This window comes from Pipistrellus kuhlii, unplaced genomic scaffold, assembly GCF_014108245.1.
Source record: "Pipistrellus kuhlii isolate mPipKuh1 unplaced genomic scaffold, mPipKuh1.p scaffold_m20_p_1, whole genome shotgun sequence".
Lineage (NCBI taxonomy): Eukaryota > Metazoa > Chordata > Mammalia > Chiroptera > Vespertilionidae > Pipistrellus > Pipistrellus kuhlii.
Window position 1 is genome coordinate 109,938,355 of NW_023425404.1, and position 27,440 is coordinate 109,965,794.

The 27,440-nt window shown below is 35.7% G+C and overlaps 1 protein-coding gene across 1 annotated transcript in view; it reads left to right on the forward strand.

Annotated features, from left to right (window-relative positions):
• The window catches only part of PLXDC2 (plexin domain containing 2), a 416,442-nt gene extending 395,984 nt beyond the window's left edge, over nucleotides 1–20,458 (forward strand). The window contains exon 14 of the mRNA XM_036459556.2: nucleotides 10,894–20,458. Within this exon, the coding sequence (XP_036315449.1) occupies nucleotides 10,894–11,010 (117 nt within the window). The 3' untranslated portion in view covers nucleotides 11,011–20,458. The remainder of the gene's footprint in view (nucleotides 1–10,893) is intronic.
• Nucleotides 20,459–27,440: the final 6,982 nt, after the last annotated feature.

Sequence of the window (27,440 nt, forward strand, 5' to 3'; positions counted from 1 at the left end):
ACTTACAGTATCAGCTGTTGAGTAATTTCTTCCTTGTGACTTTGGTAACTGTTCTTTGTTAAAATAAACCCTTAAGTCTTCTTGTTTGTGGAGACAGGAGTAGAACTCTAATTTTAGCAGTAATTATTGCTTCACAATAATAATGAATTTATACAGTTATAAGATTATTTATCCCACTAATTCCATATACAATAATTTTTTTTCTGGAAGAAATACAAAACAACCAAAATAAGTTGATTATTATGACATGCTTCATTTTATAAATGATACTAAAGTGATTTGTGATTGCTGGAGGATTAAAATTTTGAATTTTAGTTCAGGATGTTAAAAGAAATTCAGAATCTAGGGAATAAAAATGTAAGAAATTGTATTTTAAATGACAGAAATAATCATGCTATTGTAATTCTATTAGAAGAGATTAGCCAAAGGTACTTTTAATCTGCAAATGGAGTAAGATTAGTTTGCTCTCTTTTCTTGAGGTGATGACTCTATAAAATCTTTCTTAATATAAAAAAATAATTTTGATTCAAAATTAAAACCCCTTTTTATATTAATCAGAATTATTAGTTACATTACTACCTTCTCTACTTTCAGCTAATTATAGCATTTATATTTTAATGCAAAAGCTATTCATCTGTTAAAAAAAAAAAAAAAGTTTTATGAACACTGACTCTGTGCCAAGTATTGTCTTTGCCAAAGACTTTGAAGGAGAAATGATACTTGTTTTGTTAAAAGAAAACTTTTTCTTTTATAAAAAGAAAAATTTATGATAGTGTTTCACAGTCTTAGTACATTATAAAGTTTTATGGTTCTAATAAGAAGTAATCCTCTCTTAATTTTATATATTTTTGTTTTACATCTCAATTTATGTCACAGATATTTTCCTTAGTTTTTCTAATTTCCCTTGATGTTGACTTTGAAATATATGTGATTCAACAGCCTATAATTTTACTTGAATCTTGAATATATACAAATTTGATATGGAGGAAATTTGATGTAGAGTGAAGATAAGTAAAGAACATTGAATTTTAGTGAGAAAAGTAATACCAAAATGTATAATTCATTATGTGACTGTCACGTTAAAAATGTAACATGTTTCCTGAAGGGCAGGAGGGCATCTCACCAAAGTGGTAGGATGCATGCTGCACCCCATGCTTATAGGGAAACACGGCCAACCTAAAATGTGTTCAGAGGAGAGAGACTGAGAATATTAAAGACCTCTGATCCATGCAGGAAATGGATGAAGGAAAAGGAAATTTCTAGCACAAATAAGTATAAAAGGAGGAGTAAAATAGCTCCTAGCCAGTTAATTGGCTGTCATATGATCCAGTATCTGACTTGTTCTAGATGAATCTGAGGGATTGACACGAGGCTCTCTGGGGAGAAGCTATGAAGATATGAATATGGGCTCAATAAAAAACTTTCTAATAATCAGAGGCACTCAGAGTGGCACTCAGGCCAGTACAGAGAGCATATTTACATACCATATAGCAGGTTGAGCTATAATTAATGAATTTAAGGTTTATTCTGTCCCTGTAAGTGTAGGATATTCTTGTGCCCTCTCCCAAAATTGAAAGATACAAAAATAACAAAATAAAATAGAAGTCATGATTATACATGCTTGTAGTTTTTGAAGACATCTCATTTTTGAGTAACACAAAATGAAAAAGTAAATGCATACCCACCCAGCAAGAAAGACAGTAACTCTCCTATCCAGAGAGTGTAAGTATTTATGCAGCAATAGCCTGAGATTGGGAAGGAGCACCAACTTGGCAACTTTTAAGGAAACTCTATTGGCTAATGCCTTAGATTTCATGTTCATGCCTCAGAATGGCTAGCAAGACTCCAATTTGTCTTTAGTAAAAAGTCTTCATAATAACAAAGGCATTTATCAGGAAAGAAACTAATTGAAAAGTGCCTTAGACAAACCTGTTCCAATGACGGGAGACAGAAGAAAGTAAGAGAGAACCAGGATACCAAGTGCTGTTTTTTCCTTTCTTCCACAGTTCTCTCCACCAAGGAACTTCTTATATTTTACTAAGAAGAGAAGCTGACAGATAAATAATAAGCTTTCTTTAAATAGGCAGAGAAGCAAAGCATACTTGGCATTTCCCCTTAGAAATAAAGTCCTCTGTGTTTTGCTTTCTAGCTTCATGCTTTTTCTTTCTTTCTCCTAAGATTTAAACTATTTTGATCACTAAAAATTACTTCTGTTACTCTGTTTCCTTCTTTCACACTCTGCCAAGGAACCTTAGGAAATTTTTTAAGTAATGTGTATTCAAAATATTTTCTGAAATTTAAGTTGGCATTTTCCACATTCCTATGTTATTTTAACTCTGTGATCCTTAGTGTCTTTATATTATAATCGCTACTGATGGACAAAGTGCTTTTTTCTTCTCATTTGAAACTCTCTTGTGCTAATAAATTATGCAGTTGAGTCATATTCCAAAGAGGTGCCAATTTGTTTTCCAGACAGAACACTGTGTAGATCCCCAATCTTTATCAGGAGGAGCTAAGTGGAGAAATTCAACCAGTTAGCTTTCCTCTATGAATCACCTCTTAAACGAATAAATTGCCGAAATCAGTTTGGCTCAGTGGATAGAGCGTCGGTCTGCAGACTGAAAGGTGGTCAAGGGCATGTGCATTGGTTGCAGTCACATCCACAGTAGGGAGTGTGCAGGAGGCAGCTGATCAATGTTTCTCTCTAATTGATGTTTTTAGCTCTCTGTCCCTCTTTCTCTCTCTTCCTCTCTGTAAAAATATCAATAAAATATATCTTAAAAAGAAATAAATTATTATCTCTGACTAATCTCCAAATTATAAAAAGACAAATAAATATGCCTTGCCTTGCTGCCTTTGTAAGCCTACTATAAATATTCATTCATCTCAACAGATAGGATAACAATTGCCTATAATTTTTTTCAGTGAAAAGTAGGTATAATAAAAAAGTATCCTAAGCAATATTTTCATTCAAACCAATTTGGTAAAATATTTTATAGTTAATAAGTGATATAGTGTCCAATGATATAGTCTTCAAATGATTAGTGTCCACTCTTGAATTTGATGATGTAAATCATTTTGTTGGGTTGTGTTATAATGTGGTTAAATATGGATTAAAGCATACAACATTTTAGGACAGAAAACAGTTGACTATCATTGTTAAGTCATGGGTAAATAAAGCTTAATTTGCCAGCTTTTGTTTGACCTCACAATGTCAGAAACACATCGATGGTCAGATACAAGTAACTTTATGAGAAGAACCTCTTAAGGAACACAGCCAGTCGTTGTGCCGCGTCGCACTAACTCACATTAAATTTTATTAGAACATTGATGGCGAGAGCAGCATTATCTTGTCTTTTAACCAAGCCATTGGGCAACAACAGACTGGCCTGTATTCACATTCATTGCAAATTACTTTTCCTCGGATTAAATTGCCTATTTAATAGCAAGTTATTATTCTAGTATAATAGAAAACAACCACTGTGGCAATGTGGTTCAAAACAATCAAGAGGTACTGCCAAATGCAGTATCAACCTAATATTATGAGCTAAGCTAGCACTAAAGAAGACTGGAAATTTCTCAGCTTGTATCATGGGGAATCAGTCACAACCAAAGCTCCTATTTATGCAGGCAATTTGGTAGAAGTGTTTCATATTACAGAGGTATAACTAGAATAAATCTAATCCCAGTTGGCCTAGACTCTCCCAGTTTATATTCGCTGTCTAATATGATTGTCAATAGTTCTCCCACTCTAAAACAATGTCATATGGTCACCCAGTGTGTAATTGTATTTCCCCGTTTATTATATAGGTGGACATACAGAACATGCAAACTTTAAAGTCAAATAGCCACATATGAATTCAATAATAATAAAACAATCATCAACAGTATAATCAATACTGAATAAAGAGGGCAGTTAAATACCATAAAATTCTTAAGAAAGACAGATTTAATCAGGGGGAATTTCATGTAAGAGGTAGTATTTGAAGAGTCTTGAAAAGTGTTATGCTCTGCCTAAGCAAATAAGAGGAGATAACCTTCTACATGGAAGAGAGGTACATGATTTCAGAAAAGCATTACGTCAAGAAAGGACAAGATGGAATTAACTTATGCAGCTATGTATTAATATCTATTGACAGGTATATTTTCAAAATTTGAAAATAGAAAGTGGGTGTAGAAAGCTAGAAGAGTAAAAGAATATTTGAGCAGAGTTAGAGGGCTGTATCAGTAATCCATGTATGAGATGATAGCTGAGAGGTGAATTAGGGTATCCAGAGAACAGGGCTAACTCAAAAGCCACATGAATGAAGAAGATAGAACCTAGCAATTTGCTCTTGCATAAAGTTTGTGTCTGAAAGTGCTTACAATCAATCATCTTTTATTCTCACCTACTTCCCAGTGAGGTTTGTAAATGTGGGCATTATTTTATCTCTATTCTACAGATTAGTAATTGAAATTCCAAGAAATTAAACAGTTTCCAAAAATTCTGTAGATAATTGGTGGTCAAGGTGGGAAGGGTGTCCTGATTCTTTGCATTGAATGCATGAGATGAAGAAGAAAGAAAGAAAGAAAAACACAAAATCTGAGAAACTGGGAAATTAGTTTCCAGCAATAAAATTAGAAATGTCAGATGACAGAGTTAGTTTAGGAATGAACATGTGGGGTGGATTTTTAAGCAGATTTGGTTTGAGCTGATGGTCAAATCACATTTGGGTCTCCAAAAAAAAAAAGCACGGAGGAAAAAAGGAATGGATTAAGGTGAGAAAATAATGCGAGGGACAAAGAGATATTAGTGTTTGTAGCTAAACCTTAGGACATGTTAACATTTAGTGTTTATAAACCAGGAAAGGAGGCAAATTAAAGGGGGGAAAGAAATAGGAAAGATGCAAAAGCATATAACATCATAGAAAGCCGGCACAAAAAGACTGAATCAAAAATGAAGGGTAGGCAGCATAGTGACGTGCAGAACAAGAGGGAAAATGTACCATGAAATGTCTGAGACAATGCAGGAGAATGAAATATGACTTCTAATCCATGTGTGAAGATCCAGGAAGCTTTCTTGGAAATGATGTGAAATGGTTTGCCTACATGTTTGCCTACCCAAGTACGATGAAGTAAACAGCAGTTCAGGTGAGGGGGGACATCACAGGCAAATGCTCAGAGTGGGACCCTCTGGGATGTGGACATGGGACCAGGAGAAATATGGCTTCTGAACGCTCACAGTGCATCTGACTGACCTGAAGAATTTTTTAAAAATACACCTGCATAGCCCACAGCCAGAGATCCCGAATCAGCTGAGATTGGCCTCAACATAAGTACTTTTATTTTAATTTTTAAGCCTCCCACGGTGATGTTATTTATAGTGAGGCCCGTGAACCACTCTGGAAAAAAAAAAATGCCTCTGAAAGAAACTAATGGACACTAAATGTTTGACATGTATGATTAAAAGATGTTTCTTTCAATATGAAAGAATTTGTACTTAATTTAACAGCTAATGGAGAAGCACTTAATTTTTATTTTAAGAATATTTTAGATTTTAGAAAATCACATACATAATAGGATGGCTGTCTTATTCCAGTATATAGCTGTACTCTACATGCTTTGGGACAATTATCATCTCAGACATGTGCCAGTTCTGTCTTATGTTAACTAATTCTTCAGAATCATACACAGGGCAGTTCTAGAATGAGGGCAACATACTAATGGCAAGTAATTGTAAGCTGAAGAAGAAGACAACAAAACATCTCCCACATGAAGAAGAGCAACCAATTTGAGATGAGCAGAAAATGTGTGAAAGAACACTAGGGTTTTCTTCACACATTAGTTATTTTTTTGAATTCTTGGCCACACCAGAAGACAGACGAGTCCATGTGGGTATTCTTTTTAAGGAAAAAGTGACCTCCTGTCCGTGAAGCAAAGAAGTACAACCACAAACAGGAGTAGTTTATTTTAATTATATTGCAAGTTTGCTTGGACAGGACCCAAAAATATTGTGTTTCCATGTTGATAAGGTTGTCAAACAAAATAGAGGACTCTAGATAAATTCTAATTTAAAATTTAAAAAATTTTTAGTATGTGTCCTATGGACTATAGTTTTTAAAAATTACTCATTGTTTATCTGAAATTCAAATTATATGCTGCTCTCTATTTTGCCAAATCTGGAAACCCAAACACTTAACTTATTAAAACTGAAATAATAGTCAATGCAAAATAAGGAGAATAGAGAATAATTGGTAGAGCTATATTAAAGAAAAATAAATCCCTTTTCATGAACAAACTTTATCAAAGCTAAACACAGAAAGGTTAATCTGGCTGTACAAGGAGTGTCCAGTTCCCATGAAGGCCCAGGGGAGACAGGAGGAAGGTCAGAGTTCAATCCCATTTCTTCCACTCACTTTAAAAGACGCTCCTCTTTGAAGAGACCTTAGACAATCACCACCCTTGCTATTTAAAGTGTGTGCGGAGTGTGGACCAGCAGCAGCAGCAGCATCGGGCCCTGTTTGAAATGCAGAGTCCCAGCCTCCCCTGGACCTAATGAATCAGCATGTGCATTTTAACAAGATCCCTTGTGACTTGTATGCACAGCCAAGCTTGAGAAACGCAGCTTTAGTTCTGCAGTTTCCAAAAACCTGCTCTGAGAAGGGGTAGGGTCCTCAGGCTTCCTCATGGCTCAGGAAGAGCATGGCAGCAGGGGTTCCTCCCTCCCAATGAAGGAGCCCTACTCTGCCCAATCTGGTTTGGTCACAAGGTGAGATTTCAGTGGAACCAAGGCTCTGTGACCGACACTTTTTCAATTTAAAAAGAAGTCGAAAAAAATCTATGTTTATTTCATTTTCCAAATGGGGAAACCGAGTTACAAAGGCATCATGTGTCTGCCTAAGTCCTATGATGGGAACAAACAGATGCTGTTTAAGTCTGATTTCCTGCTTCTTGGTATGACCTCACCTCCCCCCCGCCCCGGTTCAGTGAAGAAGGCAGCACAAAACACCAGAAATGTCCAACCAGCTGATGTCAAGTGTCTTCCAACTGAGCCTTGAATTTTAAATCTGGCCCATTTTATTTCACACTCATGCTTAGTAACTTCCTTTCAAAGCTCATCCAGCCCAACTCCAAGGACTATTTGCTTTGCTGACTGAGCTTAAAGAGAAGTCTCCAGCTGCAGTTGTGTGTACACTGCTAACTGAGGGTGCCCTGCAGGTTTGTTTATGCAGATTTCAGCTAAGTATCTTGCCATGGACCATTGAGACAGATCTGGATGACTGTTCAATTAGTAGTGCTGAAGGAGTAATTAGGGAGAATACCTGATTGCACAGCCCACCCAAGCCAGCATATCAATGTGAACATTGACTTCTGAATGTAATTAATCACATAAATAATTCTCCGGCATGAAATTAGAGATCACCCACGCATTATGCCTGCTAATGGTATAAGGCATTACTTCCTGAATTTCTGTAATAAATTCCACTACATTCTGATTTGAATTTTTCAATTTCAGTATGCATCCTGCCCTGTTAGCAAGTGATCCTGTTTCCCCTATCAGTTTCTGCAGTAATGTGAATTCGCTATTCTAAAAAGAAGTCAGATTTGGACATGTCTAAGCCTTGAGAAAGACATACCAATGCAGACTTGTGACCACAACACTTTGTAGCAGTGCTAGACATCAGTTGTCTAGACCCCCTTGGCCATTGGATAGATGCCTCCTGTTACAGCATCAACATTAAAGATTTTTCTATCAACTATTCTGACATCCCCTCACAGTCAGAGAACTGCCCCCATTATTTTCTTTTATAAGGAAGCCTTTGAAGGACTGAAGATCGACATAGAAAAGCATTTCAGTTAGAACTAATGTATATAGATTTCCCTTAAATGTAGAAATCCTAAAAGTTTGTGGAGAGAGGCAGGAGAGACAATGATCAGAAAAACCACCATGCAGAGGAATTTTTAAGTCACTTTTCCCCCCCACAACATTAAAGGCAATTATCTCAGGCAAATCCATATAAGGATCCTAAGAGTTTAGAGGACAAACCCTTAGATCATATTTTACAAGTGAGGGAACAAAAGCCCAGAGAAACCTGGTGATTTAAGATCATATAATTAATTTGTGTTATATGTGAAAGTATTCTAGAAAGAAAGCAGAATTTTGGTAAAGTTATTACTGTTTTATATCTTTAGGGCTAAGCTGGAGATATCAAGAACATGTAAAATCAGACCAAATTTTTAAAACCCTAGTTGTATGATATTTGTTAGAGTTCAATTATGAATGTTAAGAGATTATTATCAACCAAAGGACTTGTATGCATGCATTTGAGCATAACCAAAGGACCAGACAGTAGGGGAGTGAGGGCATGTGCTGGTGGGGGAGGGTGGCCAGGGAGAGGTCAATGGGGGGAGAAGATGACTCATGTAATACTTTAAACAATAAAGATTTTTTTAAAAATATATTTATTTAGCATAAAGAAAAAAAGAGCTATATTAAGATATCATTTTTAAAAATGTATTTTATTTTAATCTAGGCAGGACACAGCAGGAGTACGTGTACATATTCCCGAAGAGACCAGAAACTATGTTCCAAAACCGTTCTTTGGTCATATGTCTTTCCACACAGCATCTAGCACCACTTTTGTAAATATTCTGTGCATACGCTTTGGCCCAATAACTACCTCAAATATCAAGTTGATTATATAAAACATGACTTAGTTATAAATAATATACTCTATAGATACTTAAAATAATTTTGTAACAGTTCCAGAGATAGGGAAGCATCAATCAGATTGTCAAACCTCAGAGGGAAAGTAGGAGAGAGTGGAGGTAAGGGGGAGAGATCAAGCAAAGGACTTGTTTGCATGTATATAAGCCTAACCAGTGGACACAGACATCAGGGGGGTGAGGGCATGAGTGGGGGTGTGGTTCAGGAAGGTAATTGGGAGGATGAGGACACATATGCAATATCTGAATCAATAAAGAAATTTAATGCAAAAAATAAAATAAAAAAGAGGAAAAAAATAAAATAATTTTGAAGAGGCATAGTTCATGAATTTTTTTCAGTGTTTTCTTGTCGGGGGAGGGGAGCTTTTAAAACAGTATGTGTAATGATTCATTGTTCTTAGAAATGCATATAAGTGGTAGACACTGAAAGTTGAAGCAAATTTATGAATGAGTGGCAGGATCTCTAGTGATTTTAAATGTTGATGGGGCAAGTCTGTGTGTGTTTTTGAAACAAATGTTAGAAAAAAATCAAGAGAAAGTTTAAGGTAATTAATTCAGAAAATAAGTTAGGATTATGTTAACAGAGGAAGCTTCACTCTCCAAAATGTTTGTACTTTATTTTGAGGACTTGTGTGATGAGTTCACAAAGGACACAGTGAGCATTATTAACCCTGCATTCTTTTCAGCTAATACAAAGAATAATTATTGATAGCTTAGTGTTTCTGGCTTATTAACAGAATACTTAAGTTGCTGGTAAGGGTATATTTTTAAGACTGAAATAAAAATAGAATCATGTTCACAAATTTCAAATAAGCTATATACAAGCCACTGAATTTTAAGAATTAAGTTCTACAGTGGGGAGAATTAAATTTGGAAGTAGATAAATTTCATTTTAAATCTTGGGCTCTGCCAGTTACTAACTTTACAAGTGTAAACAAAATGTAAATGTTTTGAGTTCTGCATATCAAATGAGATCATATATTTAAGTCACCTAGTACATAACATGAACTACTGTCAGGAGCTTAATAAAATATAAATTTCACAGGCATCATTATCAACATTCTCATTATCTGGGTTGTACATTAGCCCAACTTCATGGGGCCATACTTGCCAGCCAGGTAGATCTTGGAAACATGGGAATTCAGACAAAGACTTGGTTGTGCTGCTTGACTCAAAGGACTAGGACAGTATGGCTTTAGAAGTCCATTTGTGAAGTTACTGAAACCAGGGTAGGGGTTAAAAATGGTGAGTACAATGGCATATTGGCATTTTCCCACAGACAGGAATAACCATGAGTTACAGATCCATCTGCCTAGAGATGCTTTGTGTATTTCTAATGATGATGATTTTTAGTTCCAACAGAGACATACTATTTTTTAACCCACCTCTCTTAGATTTAACTTGTTCTTTTGACAAATATGAATAATTCAGTTTCACTTACATCATGGACTTAATCAGCTAACACATATAAAGCATTCTGACCACATAATGTTATCATACATAGACAGTACATAATATTATTAGAAGGCAAAATGTAATTACCTTGATTGGTATTTTTCCAGAAAGTAGAACTAATATTCATACCTTCTACAGCCATTAATCATTGACATTGAAATAAGATTGGCAAGTCTAGAAAGCTGCCAAATGCCAGGATATCTACACTAATATTTAACATTTTTTTCACATCAAAATTCTTTAGGTAGAAATAAACTTCCTATAGTAGTTTTTTTTATCTTATTTACTCTAAAATTGCATACAAATAAAAAGACTAATAGTTTCTAATGTTATTGTAACCATAAAATGTATTTTAGTGTTTGTTTGATGGATGGAGAACTGGGGAGACATGCATTTCTTTGTCAATAGAAATAACCTGTATTTTAGGACTAGTGACCATACGGGCAGGTATTTAGTTCATAGGCTCACAATGGTTCATGCCCCTCAATGCTGGACTCAGTTTTCATGGCATGACATCTGTTAATTTTCAAATGCAAAAAGGAATATATGTGAATTCTCAGCTTAATAAATGATATATACTTTGTGGGTATATAATTGCAGCTGTGGTGGTAATAAGAGATAACATATTCCTAAATTTCATTCAGAAGTAAATCTAAACTATTTGGCAAATATATTTTTCTTCTGATGTTATCATCACCCTGGTGTTCATTGTTTTCTCATTTTCTCTTTCAGAGACGCCCAAGCAGGTGGCCTGCGATGAAGTTTCGAAGAGGTTCTGGCCATCCTGCTTATGCAGAAGTGGAACCCGTGGGAGAGAAGGAAGGTTTTATTGTCTCAGAGCAGTGCTAAGGTTCCTAGGACAGAACAGCACCAGTGCTGGCTTACAGGTGTTCAGACTAAAACTTTTCCTATACTTTTAAGACAAAAAAACAAACACACACATACACACACACACACACACACACACACACACACACACACACACACAAGAGCCCTAAGCTGCTGTAGCTGGAAGGAAACAAGAATTTTGGACAAGCCCAGCCCAGGAAGGGTAAAAGAAAAACTCAAACTTACACAAGGCACCACTGGCCACTGAACATAGAATTCCTTTGAGGATGGCATCTATAGCTCACCCAGAACATCTCGTGTGGACTTCCCAGATTATGACAATATGCCATCGGCTTAGGTGCAGGAGTGCGTAGGGATCGAGAACTAAACACTAATAACGAAGCTTTAGTTCACAAAGAATCTACCCCTTGGGTTCGTATATTCTTCCTGATGTCTCAAAGTTAACCGTGTTCCAAAGCTTGAACCCTTCCATCCAAAAGAGCAAGGATGAATGTCAAGATTGCTGAGCAAATAGCTCATGCAGGAACAAAAACAAACCCAAAATAAGAGATTTTCTATCTTCTCATCAGACGTGTGGTCCAAGGATTGTGTTTTTCTGGTCTACATCCACCTGTTCCAACAGGTTCATTACTTTAAAGGAGGAGGTTTAAACTGTGCTTCCCCCTTGTTAATGAATGCCTTTTATGAGCTGTGACAGGATGTCCAACCTGTTAGCTAAGGGTTAGGAAAGAGGGAGCAGCAAATGAGGCTTTCTGTTCTCAGAATAAAACTTCTGGTTCGCTTTACGAAGCGCTGCCTCCATCTCCCAGCGGCAAAGTCCTATGAAGCCACAGTTGCTCTTGGCTGGAGGAAACAAAAGGATAAGTAGCTCCTTAATGGTTTTTTAAACAAAAAGGCTAAGGGATTCTAAGTATATGGGTATTTTTTACTTTTAGCCGTTTCAGTACTAAAGGCCCATTTCATTGTCGATTCCCTTCTAAGAAGCCATTCAAGTCAGCATATCCATGGTGATAAAAGAATGAAAGAACCCTGCTGAATCATACAGTAATTTTCTTTAAAGCACATAGTAGTTACATAAATATATATAAATATATTTTTGTTTATAACTAACACAAGGCAGGCTCTTGTGACTCTAAGAGTGCATTTTTGTCATCGAGACAAAACAAATGCAAGATGTGTTACTGCATACTTCCAGAGAGTTGTAAAATAATCCTTAATATTAGAATATTTTTATGTCACTTAGCAAAAGTGGTTCAATTGGTTGCAATGCCAATCATCGTCCTGCCAATTTGAGCCACCATTTCATTTATATGGACCCCTTCCTCCCTGGCTAAATAAACCTGATGCACAATGCTCCTTAAATGGAGCTGTCATTTGCCCTGTAATGAAAATCCAGATCTTGAAATTTCCCCCTGAACGAAAATAGAAGGAGGAACGTGTCTAATATCTATATACTGAGCTCCTAAAGTTTAAAATTAAGGTACTGTGCATACAACTTCATCACATCTTGACCCATGAAACTTACATCCTGTGCCAAGAAGCTGTTGGCTTTAATAGGGTACAATGTCTACCATTTGCAGATTCTGGTATCAAGAAGCAGAGATCTCTTAAACAGCACTTTACTAACAACGTTGTATACAGTATCTACATGGAATGACAGCAGCTCACTAATGGTATCATATTTATCTACACAACTTTCTGGTGTAAACTAGTGCCATTTTTCACCACATACAGTTTGTTTTACATTTGTAAGTACCTGTTGAGGGTGGTAACTTTTTCCTAAGTACTTAGATAACAATTGCAAAAAAGTTTGACAGACAAGGTGATTGGAGGATGTGATGACAATCTCTCTGCCATAGCTTCGTTCAGTTTGTATGAACTATCCCAACTTGCTTTTGTGTGGAGTAGGTTTGATCAGATAACGATAACCAAATGACTTGCCAATGTAACTGGTGCAACTGGTATTCTATAAAGACGTAAGGGACACTTAGACGATTCCTTTTAGGATAAGATGATGCTTCTTTCACTAGCTTTTGTGGTAGGTGTGGCTTCTCACAGCAGTTGATTGACAGTTATAGAAATACTGCCTATATATCTAACTTCTTACACAACTCTTTGAAATAGTAATGTTATCCTTATACTCTCCCATCTTCCATTTCTTATTCAAGAGAATAGGCAATTCTGTAACAAAACACAGAAAAAATGTTCAGTGAACTAAAGCACCAAGTGATAGATACAACTTTTGGGAAGGAAAAGGGCTGTGAAGTGTGGGAAAGCTTCCTAACAGAAGTAAGAGTTAAAGGTGGTGAGATGTTTCTGTTGCATATGAATCCGTTAATGTTAAGGGTAAAGGCTGGCTGAATCCCTTTTTTCATGGAACTTTCAACCTATTTTATATGTCTCTGTTTCTTTCTTGGTGACCATTTATTAAAACGAAAGAGCAAACATACACAAAGTTTCAGGAAGTTCAGAATAGATGCTGATACTTTGAACTGTACATGTATAATATATTAGAAAGGGAACATCTGTATACTGCTTAATAAACAATGAACATAGAGAGAGAATAACAATTTTAAAAATTAGAAGTAGCAAAGGAATATGTGCAAACTGCAGAAATCAAGTTAATGGTACTATACAGGGAGTTACTTATTTCATCTTCATTATTTGTAAAAGTAATATTCAATGATTAGATAAAAGTATTAAAAGTCAAGAAAAATACCTTACATCAACCAGATAGTAGTGACCACAATGTTGCTTTGTTTATAAAGAGTTTGGACTTCCAGATATATTAACAAATAGAAAACTAAAGATACATGATAACCTACAATTTGCCCCAGTCATTATTTTAGTTCAAGATACCTAGAGCATTTGCTAATCTGTCATATGTAGCTTCTAGAGCTGGTCCAATCTTATATTCCCTAGAAAAATGTGGTTATTTGAATGTAAGTTAATTAACTTTAATTAAAAATCCAGCTCTTCACTCACACTAGTCACATTCAAGTGCTCAATAGCTACATGTGGCTTGTGGCTACCATATTAGACAATACAGAATATCCCCATCCTCGCAGAAATTCTATTATATGATGCTATAGAGATCTTTCCTTCCAACCCTCCCCCCCTTGAGGAAAAAGAAGGATAGAAAAGATTTAGTAGTTCTTAGCTAAACTAAGCATTTTTATTTCAAAGAGGCATGATGGAATAATGAAGAGAAAAAAAATACCAGCTGACACAGCTTTGAGTGTCCACTATGCTATTTTGGCAAAATCACTTTAACCTTCATGAGTCACAGTTTGCAATTTGGGAAAATAAAAATATTTGCATCCTATCTTTCCTGTAAGATGATTATTATGCAGATTGATTAAATGCACAGATGTACAGACTTTTAAAACCATAAGCCAATGCAACCCAAATAAAGCACAGATCTTGGTTCAGTACCAGCATACATTTGCATGCAGAGGAAGAAAAGTTCATCAGTCCACAAAGCATTCAAAGACAATCAGATCAATACATTTCTTGAAAAACTGCCAAAGGAGAATACATTCAAACCAGACACAAATTACTTAAGTTTTTTTTTTTTCCATCTTAATATTTTCTCTTACTAATTCCTCTACATGACTTCTCTCCCAGCCATCTGTCCTCTCCCACATGAAAGGCCTCTATGTTCATAGTTCAACTGGCTCACTTCTTTATCAAGTAGAGTTATTAACATCTCTAGTTTCTTCTAATTCCCCAGTTTATTCTTCATAGCAAAGTGAGGCCTAGGAGCTGACCAGCAGACTTCTCTTTGCAAACGAAGACTATATATTGCATAAAAGGAATAAAATTAATTTAAATTATGCTAATATGCAGGCAATACATTTTCTCAGATTAGTATAATTAACTTGTTGGCAAAAAATTATTTGTTATTTCCTCATTCTGAAGAAGTATAAGTTTGGTGATGCTCCTAGGACCTATTGTATATTTGAGAGAAAAAAATTTTTATTAGCCAAGTATGGTTTAAGACACATCCATCCCATGACAAGAAATGAATATTTAAATAAGATTAACTGAAAAAATATATCCTGTGGTTATGGTTTCTCCTCTATTTTGTTCTGTATTTCTTCAGACATTTTTCAGATATTTTATTACTTTATGTGCTTTTACTAATTTCAAAAGATTGCTCTTGCCTTTTCTTTCTCATCCTTGCCCTCACTCTTGGCATGAGCATCTGTATGTCAGCATCATGGGAGGTCATCTAATTCAACTTTTTCATTTCACAGATAAGAAAATTGAGTCCAAGAGAGAAAGTAATTTTCACATTGTCAAAACCAGATCTTGAACTTGAAACTCCTGTCAGGTTATTTTTGTTCCAGTTCTTGTCTATACTCCTTTGTCACATGTAAGGTCAACCAAGCAGCTCGGAAGGCACAGTCCTTCTAAAAGCTAGCTTTGTGTGTGACTGTCTGCTCTGTCCTGTAGAACAGTGGACCAGTCTTCCTCTATCATGATGCTGTTTTAAGAATGGTGCCATTTTAATAACAACCTGTGGCTTCAAGTCCTAGCTATTACAGGGTTTTGTTTGGGTTTTCCTGTTCTTCCCCCTCCCCACTCATACCTGTTTCTATCTAAATTAACAGTGCTATTTCTCTTTTGCCATTTAAAAATTTTCTGCTTTTGTTTGATTTCTACCCCAGTGCACCTGAAAATGAATGATATTCAGAGTATCATTTATATAATCACAATTTTTATTTGCTTTCTAAACTGAATTTTTTTTTGTCCTAAGAAGGTTTTCTTTTTCTTAACAAATATTATGAGGTCTGCAGCATTACCTATTACATTTATACTCATATTACATTGTGTTTGTAAAGCACTTTACATTTTAAACAGCACTTTCATTCATTCCTTTATTTGTTTATTCATTTAACCATTCAATCAACATAAATATTTATTGAAGATCTTGTGGCATATAGTACAATAAATACAAATAGTGATCATTGTTTGTAGTATGGTAAAATCCTCAAACACAATTTGCCAAGCAGTACGACCAATATTATTTCTCTATCCAATTCCAATTTCCTTTTCCACTTAGATAAAGAACTATCAAATATTTGCCTGAAGAAAATTTATGAAAAATGGGACATCATTGCACTCACATCTGTGCTAATTGAGCTATTTTAAATAATCTGTTAATTTCATTAATAAGAAGAAAATTATATATCCAAAGTTGTCCTGGACACAGGAGAACTTTCCAGGACATTTGAATTCTTTCTGACTAAGCATAATAGTTCACCTTCTTGCACCATTATCTGTTTGCATTTTTTAAAATTATCAACATTATATTTTTTAAGATTTTCCAGAAGCACCAGTGTATCAAAGAAGCATTTGCAGTTTAGGTGTGTGTGGCTCTTTGTCATTTATTAGACCATCTCAAGTGTTCTCAGCTTCAGCACTCTTGACACTTTGGGACTCACTCGTTGTTGGCGAAAGGGGGTGCAAGTCTTCCCAAGCACTATAGGTGGTTTGTCAGTTTCCAGAGCTTCTATTGACTGTGGTATATGCCAGGAGTGTCTCTCTCTCTCTCTCTCTCTCTCTCTCTCTCTCTCTCTCTCTCTCTCTCTCTCTCTCTCTCTCTCTCTCTCTCTCTCTCTCTCTCTCTCTCTCTCTCTCTCTCTCTCTCTCTCTCTCTCACACACACACACACACACACACACACACACACACACACAATGCAATTGTGGCAACTAATGTCCCTTGGAGGGATTGGGAAATCTACTGAATTAGCTAGTGAGCAAAATATATCAGGATAAAAAAAGGAAATTTTCTGTTTTCCTTATCATTTAATGCTTATCATGGATAGGTTTTTTATTTACAATAAGACTTGGAATCATAAACTCTTTGCATTAGACAGGACTGTAAAAAGTCACTAGTTCAGCCACAACTCAACATCATATCCTTATCTATTTCTCCATCTCTTGACTTTACAAATGTTTCAGGAGAAGGTTTGTTATCTCTGAAATTTGGTAACTAGAGTTAAGGGTGTTTGACAGTTATGTTTACTGCTATATCAGCTACTGTGGTGCTAAGTTTGTGGACTTACTATAGTATCTCAGAAACTAGTATCGCAGAGACTTTGCTTTGAGGAGTTTTCTTTTGATCACTTCACACATCTACAAATCTTCTTCCTTCATCTTTGCCTTCAAAACACTCAGAAAAGTTGAAGTTTAGTGTTTCTAATTTTACGTATATCTGGATGTTCTATTTCTGATACTGATTTTTTTTTTTTTTTTGTAAGGACAAAAAAAGAAAACAGAACAAAAACAAAATATTTGACTATCACAAGTAACTGAAAAGTGGGAGTTTCAGGTCAGGCCAAAGTTTTTACTAATTTGATGTGCCTTATGTCAGTTTTCCTGAAGGGTCATTAATTTCCTATGTGTAAATCTGAATCCCATCCATTTGTACTTGTGTCTCTTCTGCACCAATTTAAATACCTGGAAAATTTATACAAAGTCAGCCTCTTGGTATTCCCACAAATAATAACAAACCCCCAACTGGAATGTCATATTTCCCTTTACTCCTTTGCAAAAATACCAACCCAGACTTTGAAAGCATTCATAATTATTGGCTACAAGTTGCTAGTATGGACACAAAATTAAAAACCTTCATTGCAAAGTCTAAGGGAATAGAATACTGACAAGTGAGCTCTCATAAGACAATCATTGAAATCAGAAAACCATAACCAAGGAGAGCCTCAAGTATATATATAATTTTCTACTCTACTACTGTTATGTCAGGCAATACGATGTTACTTCATATTTTGATTAAGTGGATATTCAATTTCAAATTAAATTGTAATACAATTGCCTAGTTATTGCCTCATATAACTTTTAAACTATTTAGTGCCCACTGTTTTCACAATGATTATTGCAAAGAAGCAAGGTTATAATTATGAGTCAAGTTACCTAATTTTTTGAATCCATTCTCCATAGAATTTATGAATTACATCATCATTGGCTTCTCAATGTTAATTCTTGTTAATTTTCAGATCACTGTCTACACTGAAAGATTTATGTTCCTTTAAATCCAAAACAAAAGGCTGGAAAAAAATAATGCAGATCATATGCTAGAATGCATCTTTTTCTAATTTCTAAGATTTATTAGCATTTAAGAATAACTAAGAGAAATTATCTCCTAAGGAAATATAGTAAAAATTTTTGACATGTTGATTTTTAAGCATAGTCTCTCAGTCCCTATGCATTATAAAACTATATATTTATAGCTCCTATTCATCACCCAACTAAAAACCTGTTGTGCCTATGGAATAGACACATAGCATGGAACTAATTTTAGAAGTTTGCTATGTGGGGAGATATAAAAACATATGAGTGCTGGATGGGGATCATTCAGAAAAAAAGTAAATATCAAAATATGCTACCAAAGCAGAGTTTTCAACTTCTTCAGAGCAAGGTGCAAATAAATATTCAATTAGGATCAGCTAAAATTTAGGTCATTCAGATACTAGAGCACAGATTCTGCAAATTATGCTGGAAATATATGACATACAGAAAGCAAAGGATGCCCCTAGCTCATCTAAAACTCAGCCATCATCTGCCTGTACTTCTATGGCACCAATTATAAATCGCTGAGGCCTTTGCTGCAGGGAGAGGGATCGGGTTACTTATGGTCAGGGAATAACCAGAAAGAGACTTGTATTTATCTTCCTGTGACTTACAAGGAATATTCTTTGGTTCCCTTATCCCAGGGCCCAAGAGGGAGCCAACCACACCCAGGCAGTAAGATATGATGAAAACAGAAGTAACTTTTCTGAGGAAAATATAAGGGCACTTTCCACTATGACCCCTAGCTGGATCTTTATGGAGTTTGGTCATCACAGGACCCAGACTCAAGGAATATTGTCTAGAAATTGTAGTCGAGTCTAGGTAGTCATTTTAAAGGTGTTTTAACAAAAATACACTCATTTTGTCATGTTAGTAACAGGGCAATAAATTCTCAAATTAAGTGTCCTCCACCAGGCTACTCTGAAAATACCATTATGTGAAATCAGAGCTTCTCTTGCTAAGAAATGTTAAAATCATTTTAGGGAAATGAATTAAGTTTCTTTAGACACAGACATTTTGTATATATTATAACTAAATCCTGGGGCCCTGTTTGACAGGGGACAGTCTTTTCAGAGATTGTTCAAAACAAATCTTTCATTTGCCTCGTTTGAGGTATTTGGACAGTGCCTAGGAAGTACATTATTTTCTGGGGGGAAAGACAGCCTTTTTTGCATGCCAGCTGGGATCATGGGAACTCCCAATGCCAGGAATTTACTACTGTTTCTGGTAATTCTGCTTGTAGTCATTTCAAATGTTGAAGTGTGAAAGGAAAAGTTGGACACCCAGGGGGCTGTCTGTGTCTTATGCCAGTTGCACCAGCACACAGAATATTTGTAAAAGCCTTTTCGAAGTGGGGATAATTGTCCCCTTTGTCCAGATCACAAAGCCCACTGTGGTGCTGCTGAGAGAGAACGCGGCGGGGGGAGAATCTGACCTTCTAAACTCAGCCAGCCTCAAGCAAGAGGAAAGATTGTGTGGGTGAGCACAGCGCATTGCAAGCTAGGTTCTCACTGTTTTTCATCAAATCAAGGACATGTTTTTCAGGTGAAGGTTAATTTTGCAGAGGTTTTCCAAAACTTAATTTAATACGGTGGTTGGAAAACTGTGCATTTTGCAGTTACTCCAGTCCTCTGGGCATCTTTTTTGTTTCCTTTTCTATGTGAGTAAGACATTCCAAGGCTGAATTCTTCATGAAAAAGGAACGATGCATATGCCACGATGACCTCATGCTTGATGTACCTGAACCTGCAAATGTAAAAATGATTGTATCTAAATTTGCACTAATGGTGTCTGATGGCAGAAGAGGTGTGATCTCTACTGAAATCCACTGTTTAAATTCCATAATTCAGATGCTACATACTTCTATAAGCTTCTTGATTATTTTCACTGTAAGAAAAAATTATCTAAGTTTGAATGTATTTCCTTTAAATAGTTCATTAATTTGCTATCTAAAGATCCCTATGATTGCAATAATTCATTAAGTATTCTTCACACGGCTTCTTAAGACAAGGTTTTCTACAGTTCTTCTGGTTCTACTTACACTACATGGGAAATCCATTTTTCCCCCTAGTAATAATTTTGTAAGAAAGCCAGTGTATCTATCCACCACCATTGTGACAGAACTCATCTTTAAAGGTCTGGAAGCAGGTGCTGACCAAACGTTACCTATGTTCTCTCTGTTGAATGCTATCTTCAGAATTAAATCATATTTTGTCTTGTTTTCATTTTCAGTTGAAGTCAACAAATTTGGGATTTTAGAAAGAGGAGAAGGGAACAATTTGTGTAATACTGCTGTCATATTTAACTACATATTAAAACAATAAATGATCATTTTGTTTTAATTTCTTAAATATGTCTACCCTTTTCTTTCAACATGTTTTTGTTTCATTTCCACCTTTAGTTTAGAAACATTTTACTTATTGCAGAAGACAATCAGTGAAGAGTCCAGAGCTACAGGATAAGGGCACAACAGGAAATCCTTTTCCTTCTAAGCCTGTCCGAGTGAGGGCACTGATAGCAACTATCGATAGAATGAATTGTAGAAAAGGAAGGACCTAGAATGGCATAGATGCAGATGTGTGGAGACTTGGCCCTTGTCCACAACCCACAGAGCTCAAATGCTGAGTTCTTCTGGATCAGAGAAGTGAGATTTTAGCTGCTAGTTTAAATCCTGATACTGGAATAAGCCAGGGTGTTTCACTTCAGCTTTTGCCTCTGTCACTCGGCTTGGTTTATGAACTCCAGTGAGTTTTCAAATGAATTATTGAAGTTGCTCAACTATTCCATCCCCTTTCCCAAGCTGGAAATGATTGCATGTATTTCTCAGGGGCTTTTGGATGTGTGCCTCAGCTAATTTACGTAGAATGTCTGAAGTGAGATGTTATGAATTCCAAATATTGTTTCCCTGTTTCCTCATCCATTACTATTGAACTATCTTTTTAACAGCACCAAGTACGACAGTCCTGAACCCAGGGCCAGGAAGTAGGTGCCAAAAGCTGGGGAGAATTCCAATCAAAGATTGAGCAATTGCTCTGTGCAACTCAATTCTTTTTTTTTTTTTTTTAATCTTATGTCTGTGTGGATCTTTTGGGCTATATTCATTATTTTTTGATATCATGGAGTAAATTCAAAACTTCGATTTTAAATGGTGTGAATTGTCTTTATGATGCCAAAAGTGAAAAATTACTGATGCAAGTAATGCAATTTTCCCTAGCAATAGAGAGTAATGTCAGTGCTTTTAAAAGCCATTAGTGTGTACCATTTCATTAATAATGCAGGGCAAATAAAGAAAAGTGCTAATGGCAATCACACAACTTTAAAATTAGCTATAGGTGTATCTCCAATGAATCTGGAGATCACATCTTCACACTTGTCCTTTATTTCAGAATCAGAATGCTCTGAAAGGTACTTGGGAGTGTTTCCCCTGGTCTTAGCAAACATTTATTACATATCTAGCCTGTTTATGCAATCTGCTTGACTACAAAGCTAAAAAAAAAAAAAAAAAAAAAGTTCCCTGCTTTTGGTTAGCCTACAGTATAGAGGGAGAGACAAACATTTAAACCAATATGCTAAATAATGTAGAATAGGTCCCAGAATATAAATATTTACACAGTACAATCAATCACAGAAAAGGGAAGAATTTATTCAGTATGGAATGGGTCAGGAGAGTTCCCACAGAACAACTGATATTTGAACTTGGTCTTGGCAGGTGAGTACAATTTCACCAGAGACAGCACAGACATAGTAGGATAGGGTGGTTTTGAGCAAATAGACTGGCTGTGAAAGGGGAGCAAAGAGCAGATAACTGAAGAGTAAGCTGAAACAAAATAGTAGTCAAAACACTTATGACATTCATAGGACTTCAGAGTCTCTCCTCAAAGCAGTAGATGCAATTGAAAGTTTCTGAGCAGAGGGGCCATATAAATCCAAACTACTTTAAAAGGATCACCTGGGTGATATTACAGGAATGATGATGTGAGAGATTCCCTTGGTCTCTCTTCTTAAAGTTTCAACAATTTGAACAATAATTCAGGATTCCCTGCCCAATGCTCAAGCAAGGCTGAAAGATCTGCTCATTGAAATACCTAAAAGTGGGTAAATGGGAGCAAAAGGAGGAGGGTAGAAGGGAGAATGACTCAGATGAGCCATAGACACAGCCTTGCAGCCAGGAACACATAGCGAAGCGAAGCCCAGGCAGGGAGGGGCCAGTAGTGGCTGGTGCTCCCTTCATTTGGAATGAGCAGAGAGACTCAATGGGCATCCCTGCAGGAGTGAGTAGTATGAACTGCAGCTGAGCCCAGAGACTTGGAAAGGATACAGCATGCGTGGGTGGCTATGGTTGTCATTCCAGGCAGAGAACAAAGCCAAAAAACGCTGCCATCCTGTAGCCTCCCAGAGCTCACCTTCCTTCACTCTCTGCATGAGGTTGTGGAACACAACCCCCAGAACTGGTACTGCAGAATCTTTTCTTTCCTGAGCAAAGCGTGCACTCTGTGAGCAGTCCCAGGTCAGGGTTCAGGGCAGACACTGTAGCGAGGTCGCCATGACAGGGAGGGAAAAACAACAAAGAAGCAAGTTGGTTCATCTGGCCTATTCTTTCCCCTCACATTGCAGCTGCCCTGGCAGTGTCTGGCTACAAGGGCAGCACTGAGACTTCACAGAGCTAAACAAAAATGTGATTCAGTGCCACCTACTGGGAAATAAGAGACCTCTTTGTATTAGTCTGCTAGAGAAATGCAACTCATACCTAGATGCCTAGACAGAGAAGGAATGCATTGAATACCATGAATAACTAATAATGAGACAGCTCAGAAAGAACATGAAAACTCTCCAGAAAATAAACTCAAGGGCATGGGACTATGTGATGTAAATGATAGAGAATTCAAGATTATAGTTCTACAAAATAGTTGACAAGATGTGAGAAAATACAAACAGGCAATTTAATGCATGTAGAAAAAAAAATTAATGAACAAAATGAGTACTTTACTAAAGAGACTGAAACTTTAGAAAAGAACCAGACAGAAATTCTGGGGATGAAGAACTCATAAAAGAAATCAAGAATAAACTAGCAACATAGAAAATAGAGTGCACCAGATGGAGAAAAGGAGATAGAAATCTAAAACTTATACAGAGGGAATAAAAGAGAGACTTGAGCATAAAACAAATTTAAAGAACTCTATAAGAACTACCTGACTCTATCAGAAAGAGCAATATAAGAATAATAGGCACACCAGAAGAAGGGAAGGAGAAGAAAATGGAGAGTCCATTTAAACAAATAGTGGCTGAGGACTTCCAAACTCTGTCGAAAGAAATAAATCCTCAAATCCAAGAAGCAAACAGAACATCTAGTTTCCTCAATCCTTCTCCAAGGCACATTGTATTGAAACTGTCAAAAATTAATGACAAATAATTTTCAAGGTAGCCAGAGAAAAGAAGAAAGAAACCTATAAAGAAAAGCTAATTTATTTGTCATGGGACTTCTCAGCAGAAATTCTACAAGCCATAAAAGAGTAAAACCAAATATTTAAACTACTAAACAAGAGACATTGCCAGGAAAGAATACTATATCCAACAAAATTATCATTTAAATATGAAGGAAAAAGAAAGACTTTTCTAGTCATATAGAAGCTGAGGGAATTTATCACCAGAAACCTCCATTGCAGGAAATACTGAAGGGGTTGTTCTTCCTGAAACAAAGAACAAAGGTCACAAAAACTAAGCTTAATATCACCAGAAAATTTATAGCATAAACAGAGATAATTTGAGACAACAAAAACATAAAAGTGGAAGAGGTGAAAGTCTGAATTTGCAAAGGAAGATGGAGATCAGATGCATTCAAAAGAAAGAGGACTATTGTTTATATAAATCTTTCTTTTTCATAAACCTAATGGTAACCATACACATAAACCCCAAAACTGAGACATGTAGTTTAAGAGGAAACAGAGCAAAGAAATATGGAATACTACCAAGAAAAACAATAGACAGAAACACAAAGGGAAATAACCAATGAAGGAGGCACAGAGATAACAGAAAACAAAAGATAAAAATGACCACAGAAAATCTTCATACATCAATAATTACTCTAAATGTAAATGGACAGAATTTACCAATAAAGAAGCACAGTGTAGCAGGTTGGATTTAAAAACACAACAACCATATACTGCCTTCAGAATACATAGCTAAGCTGCAAAGATAAAGTTAGACTCAAAATAAAAGGATGGAATGATTCTTCAAGCAAATAACATCCACAGAAGTGCAGGTGTAGCCATACTTATATCTGATAAAACAGATTTCAAGATAACAAAGTTAACAAGAGACAAAGATGAACATTTTATAATGATAAAGGGATACTACATCACCAAGACATAACACTTCTTACACTTCTTAATATGTATGTACCCAATCAGGGAGCACTAAAATATATAAACTACTAATAGAAATAAAGGGAGGAACAGACAAAAGCAATCATAGTTTGGGATCTTAAAATTCCATTTATAGCACTAGATAGATCATCCAAACAGAAAATCAATAAAGAAATATTAGCATGGAAGGGTGATAGGTGCAGGGTGGAGGGGGGTCAATAGGGATAAAAAGTGAACATCTGCAATACTTTCAACAACAAAAAATAAATTTAAAAAAAGGAATATTAGTCTTAAATGACACATTAACCAAAATGCACATAATTGGCATTTACAGTTCCTTTCATCCCTCAACATCTACCTGGGAAGAAAAAACTCACAAAAATCCAAGAAGCTCACAGAGTCCCAAATAAAATGAACCCAGAAGACTGGCACCAAGGCATATTACAATTAAATTGGCAAATCCAACAACAATATAAGTATTTTAAAAAGCCACCAGAGAGATACAGAAAATTATCTACAAAGGATCTCCTATCAGACTAGCAACTGATTTCTCAACAGAAACTCATCAGGCCAAAAGGGAATGGAATGAAATATACAAAGTCATGCAAAGGAAGGGTCTGAATCCAAGAATACTGTACCCAGCAAGGCTATCAATCAAAACTGAGGGTGAAATCAGGAGCTTCACAAAAAAAGCTTTAAGGGAGTTTATTATCACCAAAGAGCAATGCAAGAAATGCTAAAGGGTCTGCTGTAAAAAGAAGAAATAGAAAGCAAAGAAGGAACACAGGGGTAAAGAATAAAAATGGTGACAAACAAGTTATTATTATCAATAATAACTTTAAATGTAAATAAATTAAATGCACCAATCAAAAGACATAGGGTAGCTGAGTGGATAAGAAAACGTGACCCATATATCTGCTATCTACAGAAAACCCTTCTCAGAAAAAAGAATTCACACAGACTGATGTTGAAGGTGTGGGGAAAAGTTTTACAATCAAATGGAAACGAAACAAAACAAAACAAAAAAAAGCTGGGGTAGCAATTCTTATATCTGACATATTAGATCTCAAAGTGAAGGACATAACAAGAGATAAGGAAGGCCACTTCATAATATTAAAGAAGCAATTCAAAACAAGAAGAAATAACTCTGGTAATCATATACGCACCCAATACAGGAGCACCCAAATACATTAAAAATCAAAACAAACAACAACAATAACAAAAACTTCTGGAGGATATCAAGGGAGAAATTGACAGCAATTCAGTCATAGTATGGGACTTTAATACCCCACTAGCACCACTGGACAAATCTTCTAAGCAAAAAATCAGCCTAGAAACATCAATCCTAAATGACTCACTAGATTAGATGGAATTAATTGACATCTTCAGAGCTTTTCACAGAATATACATTCTTCTCAAGTGCACATGAGTCATTTTCAAAGATAGACCATATATTAGGTCATAAGAAAAATCTCTTCAAATTCAAAAAGATAGAAATCATATCAAGCATCATCTCAGATCACAATGGCATAAAACTAGAAATTAACTACAATAAAAACAATCCAAAAAAATCAAACACCTGAGACTAAATATCATGCTATTAAATAATGCCTGGGTAACCAGAGAGATCAAAGAATAAATGAAAAGCATCATGGCAATAAACCACAATGAAAACACAACAGTCCAAAATCTATGGGACAAAGTTAAAGCAGTTTTGAGAGGGAAGTTCATAGTTCTACAAGTCTACCTCATAAAATAAGAAACAATGGTAATAAAGTATCTAATCCTACAACTCAAAGAGTTAGAAAGAGACCAACAAGCAAAGCCCAGTGTAAGCAGAAGGAAGGAAATAATAAAGATTGCAGTGGAGATAAACAACATAGAAACAAAAAAAACAACAACAAAAATGAAAAATCAATAAAATCAAGAGCTGGTTCTTTGAAAGGATAAACAAGATTGATGAACATCTAGCCAGGCTCACCAAGATGCAATGAGAGAGGACTCAAATAAACAAAATCAGAAATGAAAGAGTTGAAATAACATCTGATCCCAGAGAAATACATATGATTATGGAAAAATACTATGAACAACTCTATTCCAACAAAATAGACAACCTAGATGTAATGGACATATTCCTAGAAAAATACAAGCTCCAAAAACTCAACAAGAAGAATAAAAAAGTGAATAGGCTGAAAACTACTAAAGAAATTGAAACCGATCAAAAATCTTCCAGCAAACTAAAGCCCTGATCTGGATGGCTTTATAGGAGAGTTCTACCAAGCATTCAAAAAAAAAAAAAGAAAAACTAAAACCTATCCTCATCAGACTATTTCAAAAAATTCAAGAGGAATGCACATGTCCATGTTCTTTTCATGAAGGCAGCATTATCCTAATCCCAAAACCAGATAAAGACACTGCAAAAAAAGAGAACTACAGGCCAATATCCTTGATGAATGTAGATTTTAAAATCCTCAACAAAATTTTAGCAAATCTGATTCAGCAAAACATTAGAAAGATCATACACCATGATCATGTGGGATTTATTCCAGGGATGGTACCATATCTGCAAATCAATAAATGTGATACATCACATAACCAAAGTGAGAGACAAAAATCATATTATCATATCAATTGATGCAGAAAAAGAATTTGACAAAATCCAACACCCTTTCTTGACAAAAACTCTTAGTAAAGTGGGAATAGAGGGATCATACATCAACATAATAAAAGCCCTATATGAAAAACCTGCAGTCAACATCATACTCAATGGGCAAAAACTAAACCCATTTCCCCTAAGAACAAGAACAAGGCAAGGTTATCAACTTTCACCACTCCTGTTTGACATAGTACTAGCCATAACGATCAGACAAGAAGAAGAAATAAAAGGCATCCAAATTGGAAAAGAGGAAGTAAAACTGTCCTTATTTGCAGATAACTTAATACTATACATAAAAAACACCAAGACTCCATA